The sequence below is a fragment of the Bidens hawaiensis genome, unplaced genomic scaffold (genome assembly GCF_021521415.1).
Source record: "Bidens hawaiensis isolate Kalapana, Puna unplaced genomic scaffold, B.hawaiensis_p1.1 tig00043092_1, whole genome shotgun sequence".
Classification (NCBI taxonomy): Eukaryota; Viridiplantae; Streptophyta; class Magnoliopsida; order Asterales; family Asteraceae; genus Bidens; species Bidens hawaiensis.
The window spans coordinates 96,608-106,447 of NW_027497659.1; the positions used below are offsets into that span (position 1 = coordinate 96,608).

The 9,840-nt window shown below is 32.8% G+C and overlaps 1 protein-coding gene across 1 annotated transcript; it reads left to right on the forward strand.

Annotated features, from left to right (window-relative positions):
• The first annotated feature begins 1,536 nt into the window (after window positions 1–1,536).
• On the forward strand, window positions 1,537–6,829 carry LOC143594109 (AUGMIN subunit 7-like). The gene is made up of 9 exons (XM_077073502.1): window positions 1,537–1,722; window positions 1,823–1,896; window positions 3,262–3,323; window positions 3,553–3,644; window positions 3,740–3,865; window positions 4,516–4,606; window positions 4,682–4,789; window positions 5,369–5,467; window positions 6,614–6,829. Exons 1-9 carry the CDS (start codon window positions 1,604–1,606, stop codon window positions 6,827–6,829), a joined length of 987 nt encoding a protein of 328 aa, XP_076929617.1. The 5' UTR covers window positions 1,537–1,603.
• The last annotated feature ends 3,011 nt before the right edge of the window (window positions 6,830–9,840 follow it).

Consider the following 9,840-nt stretch of genomic DNA (forward strand, 5'->3'; position numbering starts at 1 on the left):
ATGTTCATTCGTAAAACTATATGAACACAAATGAATATAAACAAACAAACTTAAACGAACATAATTTAATAGATATAAACAAACACATATGAACATAAGTGATTAAACATAAACAATCATTAATGAACACACACGAAAAGTGTAATACATCACAATACATCCAAGCTTATGTATTTTATTAATATTTAAAGAGCATAAACAAATGTAAATAAACAAACATAAATGAATGGACAAAACATATGTTCATTTTGTTCAAGTAATTAAACGAACCAATTCTTTTGTTCAAGTTTGATCCTTTATTAAATATAAACGAACAGTTCAAAACGGTTTATTTACAGGCCTAAGTATCCAAATTATGAAATTGTATTTTTTGAAATCGATCTTTTTAATTATCCAACTACTACACATGGGGGTGTGCGTGGTGCGATTCAATGCGGTTTTGGATTAAAACCGAACCGAAAACCAATGCTTCGTATTTTTGTTCTTCAAAACCATCCTGTTTTTTTTTGGTTTCCGGTTTTCGGTTTTTGGGTTCAATTCGGTTTTGCTAATCAAGCTAGTAGTTTTCAGGCCGAAGACATTTGACCCATGATATTTTGAAATTGCGCCTAATGTTTTTTTTAAAAATTAATAACTAGTACAATATTGTACATTTTGGCCAAGAATATAATAAAAGATACTTACATTTAAAATGATTTAATATTATCCAAATCGACAAAACATAATCGATTCACGTTAAATTTAAAACAAATATCCAAGTGTATAAAACATTAACGATTCAACGAAAAAGTAATTCAACAAATCAGTTTTTCTGTTTGGATCGGTTTTTCGGTTCTTCACAAAGCGGAACCAAACCAAAACCGAGATTTAAGGTTATTTATCAAAAGTCAAAATCAAACCATTGGTTTTTAATTCGGTTTGTTTTTTTCAGTTCGTTTTTTTTTGTTGTTATCTTTGGTTTCGATTCAGTTTTTTATGTTTCATGCACACCCTTATGTATACGCGTGGAGGTAAAGCTGCACAAAAAACCCGAATCAGAAACTGGGTTTTTTTAATATCTGAACCCGTGCCCGACCCTACTCGTAGAGTACGGATATGGTATGCATTTCAGTATCAAACCTCCTACCCGTAACTAGACCCGATTTGTACCTGGTAAATCCGAAAAACCGAACCAGGTTTTTCCAATACCTGAACCTGGCTTTTTCAAATACCAGATCTATACCAAAAAATACCCCTAAAAACTACAACCTCTTAAGTAACTCAATCTATACCCGAAAAATAACCCGAAAACAGCCAGAAAAACTTGAAAATATGTTCTTTTTCAATACAAGGAAATAAATTATTCAAACACCCCTTTTTTATAATACCCGATTATATACATGACTCTGCATTAACAATAGCCGATTTTCCAATATCTAATCCCACCCGAACCCTGTTTATACCAAACACCCCTACTTTAACAAATAAATAGCAACTAAAAATTGATTAATAACAACATTCTCTTTCTTCTTCAACAGTTGAATTTCACTTCTCATTTCAAATCCAAAGCCCTAAATCTAACCAATCGATCCACTGAACAACAATAATAATAATATTAATCCAAATGGAAGAGATACAGAGGAAATTAACGCTATTATCATACCCTAGAGCCAACGCACCATCTCAATCGCTGTTATTTGCCGGCATGGAGCGTTATTCGCTTCTCGAATGGCTCTTTTTCAAGTAATAATAACAATAATAGTTATAAATTAGCTCTAGATTCATGTAATTGTGTGTATAGATTGTGAATTGATTGATTGATTGATTAATTGATTGATTGCAGGTTGTTAGGTGATAAGTCTCCGTTTTCACAACAGAATTTGCAAGGAGATGATGAAGAAACCTCACGGATACAATGTAGGAATTGTTTTATTATTTATTATCATTTATTATTATTATTATTATTATTATTTGTTTTGTTTAGCTTAGATCTTCAGTTTAGGTTAATAGCATGTTAGAAATTACTTAAAAAATTATTACTGTATTATTATTTGTTTTGTTTAGTTTAGATCTTCAGTTAAAGTTAAGAGCATGCTAGAAATTACTTAAAATTATTATTATTATTATTATTATTATTATTATTTGTTTAGTTTAGTTTAGATCTTCAATTTAAGTTAATAGCATGTTAGAAATTACTTAAATTATTATTATTATTATTAGTAGTAGTATTAATGTCTTTTTAAAATCAGATTAGGTGTGCAAACGAGGCAAGCTTGAGCTCGGCTCGCTGATCATTTGTTATCGTTGTTATTATTGTTAGTATTATTATTTAATGTATCTTAAGAATCATATTTAGGTGCGTAAACGAGCCAACCTGAGCCTGAGCTTAGCTCGTTTGACTTATGAGAGCTTGAGCTCGGCTCGTTGATCAGTTTTTGTTGTTATTTGTTTAGTTTAGATCTTCAATTTAAGTTAATAGCATACTAGAAATTACTTAAAATTAGTATTAGTATTAGTATTAGTATTAATATTAATATTGATGTCTTTTAGGAATCAGATTTAGATGTGTAAATGAGCCGATCTGAGCCTAAGCTTGGCTCGTTTTGACTTACGAGAACTCGAGCTCTAGCTTGGGTCGTTTCGAGTTCATTTTTTAAAGCTCATGAGTTGTTTTTTCAAGCTCAAACTCAGGCTCTGCTCGTATTATTTATTTATTAATTTCTATATGCTTTTAATTAGTTTTATATGTTTTGAGAAAAGCCTTAAACGAGCCAAAGCTTGGCTTGAGATTGATCGTGGAGTGTAAAATTAATAAACAGAAGTCCAGAAGAGGTAAAACTTAAAAATGCAAAAGGCTCGTTAAGGCTCGATGAGGCTAAACGAGCTTCCCGTACAAGGTTCGAGCACGATCTCCACACCTAAATGAGCTTTATTTGAGGCTCTGGCTCGTCTCGAGCTCGAAAGATTGGTTTTTTTTGAGCTTTTTATCGATCCGAGCTCGAGTAGCTTGCAAGCAACTTGGCTCCTTTGCACTCCTAGATTGTATGTCTTAAATTGGTTGAAGTTTGTGGCAAAATAGATATATCTGTAAAAACATACAATAACTAGTAGTGAGCTATTTATTGGTACAAATTCCTATGGTTATATCATATATACGGAACAATTAGTGTCAACTTATAACTTTTAGATTTTATCAAAACTGAAAGTGAATATACAATAGGATGCTAATATTGTTTCTGTTTATTTGACCTGCATAGCCTATAACAAGTTTTCCATTTACAGATTTGGCAGAGATTGCAAAGTTTCTTGGCATAACCACCGGTGTAGACACGGAAGCTATTCAAGTGAGTTTGATTCTCATCATAATTTCTAGTCTAATTTTATCTGTTTCATGATTTTGGTACTTCATAGTGATAATGTGTGTTATTTCAGTGTATTAAACTATTAATATTCATACAAATGGTGCATGTGTTTGTTAATCTTGATTCCCACTGCTATAACTCTATAAGGTATTTCTTTCCAAATTGACCCATTCGACCTGTTGGCCTAATTTTAAGTAATGGTTGGTTGCAGGGACGAGGAAGTTACGAAGAACGTACCGAGATGCTTCGTTTGGTTGTAGATCTTGTTGAAGCTAGCATTTATGCTGATAATCCAGAGTGGAGGTACCTATCATGTTTCTCAGTGATTTTCTTCTACGTTATTTCAATTTTTTTATTTATAAGTCAAACATATATAATCTATATGTGTCTTGTGATAGTGTTGATGAGCAGGTTGCAAAGGATATACAACTGATAGATTCGATTGCTGAAAAACAAGCTCAAATATTCTCTGAAGAATGTAAACTGTTTCCTGCTGATGTGCAAATTCAGTCAATATATCCACTGTAAGATTGTTTATATTTACTATTTTATTGTTTTCCACTTTGTCTTTAAATTATTATTAGCAATGAAAGGTTAATTATTTTCTTTTTGTATATGATCAGGATATAAATATTAGCTATTAACTTCTTATATCAGTTTTGCATATTATATACAAATACGTTGGATGGCAGAAAGTTTAGTTATTTAACAAACGAACGAACATGAACAAAAATTTATATTCGTTTAGTTAAACAAACTAAAATGAACACATGTCTCATTTGTTCATTTAAATTCATTTATGTTTGTCAGTATCTTTCGTTAAATGTTCAGTTGTGTTTGTTCGTCTACGTTCGTGAACCATTCATTTATATTGTTAAGAAACCAACTTGAATGAACACGAACACGTTCATTTTCTTAGCGTTCGTACACGAGCAATAACACCCCGTTCTTTTATTGTTCATACCTGATCCTTTGTTCGGTTAAAGTTAAGCAAATGAACATGCTCCGTTCGTGTTCGTTCTGTTCATTTACAGGCCTACAGGTTAATAGCTTATGATGTTCCATTAATAGGCCAAAAATCTTTTAATTTTTGTCATAACTGAAGGGTGTTTTAGACATTTGACTAGCGAAACTAGCATATTATATATTTTTATAAATGCAAATGTTTTTACAGGCCCGACATATCAGATTTGGAGAAACAACTCGCGAGTCAATCTGGTCGATTATCGAGTCTGCAAGAGATGGTTGATGATTTAGCATCTAAGGTTAATCCCATAAACATTACGATTATATTATTTCTTAAACAACATTTCATATTATTTATTTATTTGTAAATCCAGCATTCATATAATCCCGATGAGGATTATGCTGAGGTGGATATGAAGCTGCGTGCACATCTCGAGTCTTTCTTAGAGACCGCAAGATCCTTCAATACAATATACACCAAGGTTTGGTTGTTTATTTAATCATCTTCTATAATCTCCCAGTTATAATCAGAGGAAACAATTTAGACCTGTTTACCATCAACGGTCGATCCAGATCAAACAAATATGTTATCTAAAGAGGAAACATGTCAACTGGTCAAACGAATTGAAAGTCGCCCGCAGTGTATTTTTTTATTCATAAAACCTCTAAGGGTGTTCATGAAACCAAAATAACCAAACTAAAATAATGTAACCCAATAAAAAACCGACTGTTCGGTTTTATGTTTTACCAAAAGGTGTAGCCAAAAGTTTTAGGTCGACATGTGTAATAATCAATTAACTACAAATTAACAAAAAATTTAGACCCAAAGTTTTTGATCCAGTTTTATTATTTTGGGCGACCTTTTTCATTTCTCGAAAACCTAAAAACCGGATTAGGTCCTAATGGTTTTCAAAAAACAGGAAAACGGAATTTCGGTTTAGCCAAAAAATCCTACCTATGCACACCCCTAAAAACCCTGTACATGAAGAAACTAAATATTCTGACAAAAAAGTCTTTCGGGTCAACCCAACCCATACTAAAAAATTAATATTATTTTATAGGAAATCCGTCCATGGACACATATGATGGAGGTACCTCAACTGCATGGATTCGGGCCTGCTGCACATCGCTTATTAGAGACATACAAGATGCTCAAAAAAGTAAGTTTTATGTCAAATCCTTTTGTGTGCAATTTTCATATCATATCTTTTTTGCTAACTATTTTTAAATGATAAATAGTTTGTGAGACACTTCATAAATGCTTTTTTTTTTCCTTTTTGGGTGCTTAGATCCTTTTGAAGTTTTATCAACAAGTAGTGCGAAAAATATCATTACAAAACTTAAACTATGTTTTTTGAAATAAAATGATATGTCTTAGGTCTTTTGCATTAAAAAAATACTTTGGGTTAATCGGACTAGCAAAATGGATCGGGTGGTTGGGCCGGAATTATTTGTTTTCAGTTTCTTTTATAAACCTTTTCCTTTCAAAATCTCATTTACTTAACTTATTTTGTTTATTTGAGGGTTTGTGCTTTGTTAACTTTGCAAAACCGCTCCAAAAGATAAAGTTGTTTCATAATTCGTGTGTATAACGTCATTTAGTTTTTCAAATCGACCTGACGAGTGGACTTGTAAGGTGGTCGGTTCGATAACATTGACTTTGAGTGACTTTCTAACCATCTTGTTTTTAGCAGTCTTTCTTGACTCGCCTTTTTGATCAGTTAGAGATAAAATATAACCTGAATTGATAGATATCTAAAGTAGGGGTGTGCAAGAAACCGATAAAACCGATCCGAAATAAAAAAACAATCCAAACTGAAAAAACCGAACTGAAACAAAAACTGACGGTTTGGTTTTTTGTTTTTGTAAAAACTAACTTATGGTTCGGTTTTGGTTTTGCATGTAATAAAAACTGAAAAACCGAACCGAATTTGTGGATTGTTATTTTTTAATTTTTTATTTTAAGTAAATTTATAGAATTTAATAATTATGTAACACAAATAATTTTGGCCAAATGTAGAATAGTCAATTAGTTAATAATTAACCAAAGTTATTTATATATAAATTCATTATTTTCGGCCTAAAGTTTTGAAGCTCAAATGGCAAAACCGAAAAAAACCGAAACCAAAGCGATATCCGGAAAAAAAAAACGAATGGTTTTAAAAAATCCACAAATTGAAGTTTTGGTTTTTGGTTTGGTTTTAGCCAAAAACCGCACCACGCACACCCCTAATCTAAAGTACCTTAAAATAATGTAATTTGTGGCATCATTCATGTAAACGTATTCAGATTTTTTTTAATTGCAGTTTTTAGGGAACTTGAAAAACCTACGTGACTCGTATGCTGCAGTGGCCGTTGGATCATCTGAAACAATTTCTGGTCAACCATCTTCGGTGTCGAGAATAATATCCGAGTGTGAAACGGCGTATACTTTTATAAACCGTGACCTCGGGATCCTTTCGGCTTCTATAGCTCGTGATGAAGCCAAGAAATCGGGGTTATTTGACCAAAGCAATGTGTAGAAGCATAAGTCAAATTCAAACATTTCTTAATTCAATTCTTGTTCATCCCCTAACATTGTTGTTGCAAATATGATGTTAAAAGATTAGCCTATTCGATTCATTGTGTTTCGGGTTTCTAATTGTCTGAGGAGTTGTGGATGTTATTGTCGAATAACTTTTACTTCTTTCTGTACTGAATAGAAAACAAAAATACGTTCAAGCGTTTTAAATCGGTCAAATCTACTTCAAAGTGAGTGATGGAAGGAACATGATCTATAATGTATAACATCAAACTAGATCTAAAATGAGGGTCTAACTCATTCTACAAAGGAAGATAAAAATAGGAATGATTTATAACTATACAAAAAAACCCTTCAGAAAACATTAACAATAAATAAATAATCATAACTCAAAATTTAATAACAAAACAAAAAAAGTAAAAACACAAAAATGTTTTAACCGTCTTCCTTGTTTTAAAAAAAACTCAAAAAAGACACAATGTTGAGTGAAAAAGACCATTGTGTCTTATTGTTTATTATTGTGTTTTTTGTTTATTTTCGTCATTGATTGTGTTTTTTTTTCTTGATATTGTGTTATATTTTGTTCGGCATTGTTTTATATTTTGCGTTTTATTGTTTCTTTTTTAGTTATAATTGTGTCTTTTGTTCATTTTCATCATTGTGTCTTTTCGGAGGGTTTTTTTTTTTTTGTGTGTGGAACGAGAATGATGAGGGAAACATTTTTGGTTTTTAAACTTTTTCGTTTTTTAATTATACTTTGAGTTATGATTTTTTTTTATTAATTTTTTGGAATTTTTTAAAGGGTTTTTTGTGTAGCCACAAATCCTTCTCACACATCTCATTTTTGTCTCCCTTTGTATTTTAGCTTTTCCCCTAAAATGAATACATTACTATTTTGACTCATGTGGTTTATGTTCATTTAATTGTGTATTGGTTTTTATTAATCCCAACTATATTCTTTTGGCCGCCGTCGGTCTCAACTAATGAATTGGCTTCTGACGGTCCGAACTTTTAATGTATTTATTTCAATTGATCGGCGGCTAACAGAATCCTAACGCTGTTAGTTGCACGTCGCTGGAAAAACGTTTTGGCCGGAAAACTCACATTTTTTTTCTGGAAAACACCACCTGAAAACCATGACCAACCAACTACCACCACTTGAGCACCACCAACTGATTCCGATGATGGCTCTAGGGTTCCGATGACCTCAATAATTGGGCTTTTACTAGAAAAATGTTCCTAAATGTCCGATACAAAGTTACAAATATGTTTGGGACGATGAGTTTTCTGGAAAAAATGTGAGTTTTCCAACCCAAAGTTTTTCCAACGACCTGCAATTGACTGCGTTAGGATTCTGTTAGTCGCGGACCATTGGGAATAAATACGTTAAAAGTTGGGACCGTTAGAAGACAATTCGTTAGTTGGGACCAGGCAACGACCTAATAGACGGGATTAATAAAAACCAATACACCTTTAATCTAAAATGAATAAATTGTTATTTTGGCCCATATGGTTTACATTTCATTTATAAATGATGAAAAAAAGAAATAATAAGTAAAGAAAACTTATCATTGTGTTTCGGATTTCTACATTTTCTTTAAAAAAAAAATCCGCGACTATGGTTGTCATAGTCGAATAACTTAACTTCTTTCCGTACTACATAGTAAATAAAAATGCGTTCAGACGCTTTAAATCGGTCAATTACTTTAAAGTAGTGTTCCAAAAATCCTGACTATGTACCGATTACCCAGATTAATTGCTAGTTCTCACTTCACTAATTAATTTTGGGCAAGTCAGCTAATTAATCGGTCAACTGTCAAATCCGGCTAAATTCGGCGGTTTCCTGCGGGATTCCGATCAAAATCAGCGGTTTTCTGTGAGATTCCAGCAAAAACTAGCAGTTTCTAGCGAGATTCCAGCCAATTTCCGGCCAAAATATGCTTGTGTATGTATAAAACGGAAAATTACATATAAAAATGTGTGCATGCATATATAAAACTGAAAAATATACATTAAAGTCCGCTCCGATTAATTCCGATTAATCGTTAGTCCCCACCTCACTGCCCAACTACCGACTAATAATTTTTACAACACTGCTTCAAAGTGAGTGATGAAAGAACATGATTTACAATGTATAACATCAAACTAGATCTAAAATGAATATATTGCTATTTTGGCTCATGTGATTTAGATTTCATTTATAAAAGACAATGAAAGAAAAAAAAAGTAATGAAAACTTATCATTTATTTTCTTTAAATTGTGAGTTTTCATACATTTTATATATATATATATATAGAAAGATATTTGGAGTTTAAAGCATATTTATTAATCATTCATTTGAGAATAAGTAATATACTTTTTCTCAGTTTATAATTTATTATTCGTTTGTTTGAACACCCTTGTAATTTTCTAAATAAACGAACACAAACAAGAAAACCTTGTTCGACTAATCAAGAGAAAAGGGAAAATAAATATATTATAGAAATGTAAAATATTTTTTTTTATCTATTAAGCCTTTGGACGAGGGTGGGTTTTCCTCAGAATTGGAGATAACTTTGAAACGCTTAAGGGCTCCGTACGGCTAGGTTGGGTCACCCCGTACGGACTACAGTAGAGGTGCACAAAAAACCCGGCTCCGGACCCGACCCGGTGGTTCCTACCCGGAACCGGACCCGACCCTACCCTACCCGCGGGCACGGACCAGGCTATGGGTTTCCCTAGGATTGTACCTGGAACCAACCCGGACCTGGTGGAACTAGTTCCGCGAATACCCGGTCAAAACCTGACCCTACCCAACCCGAAAATCGAAAAAAATCTAATGGAGCCGGTCAAAACCCGGTCACATACCCGACTCCACCCGGAACCGGTTCCTACCTAGACCCGGTTTTGACTTTTGTTGACCATTCCTGGAACCGGTTCCGGAAAATACCTGATTTATGAACCTCTAGACTGCAGAGTACCTAGACAATTCTATTTTGGCTGTTAAAAAAGGTCGAGCAGAAAATCTAATA

Bases quoted from the DNA above. Each gene is read 5' to 3' on its own strand.
- LOC143594109 (XM_077073502.1), top strand. From the start codon at position 1,604: ATGGAAGAGATACAGAGGAAATTAACGCTATTATCATACCCTAGAGCC. The intron at 3,866-4,515 runs GTAAGATTGTTT...ATGTTTTTACAG, and splicing joins ATTCAGTCAATATATCCACT to GCCCGACATATCAGATTTGG. The intron at 5,468-6,613 runs GTAAGTTTTATG...TTTTAATTGCAG, and splicing joins CATACAAGATGCTCAAAAAA to TTTTTAGGGAACTTGAAAAA.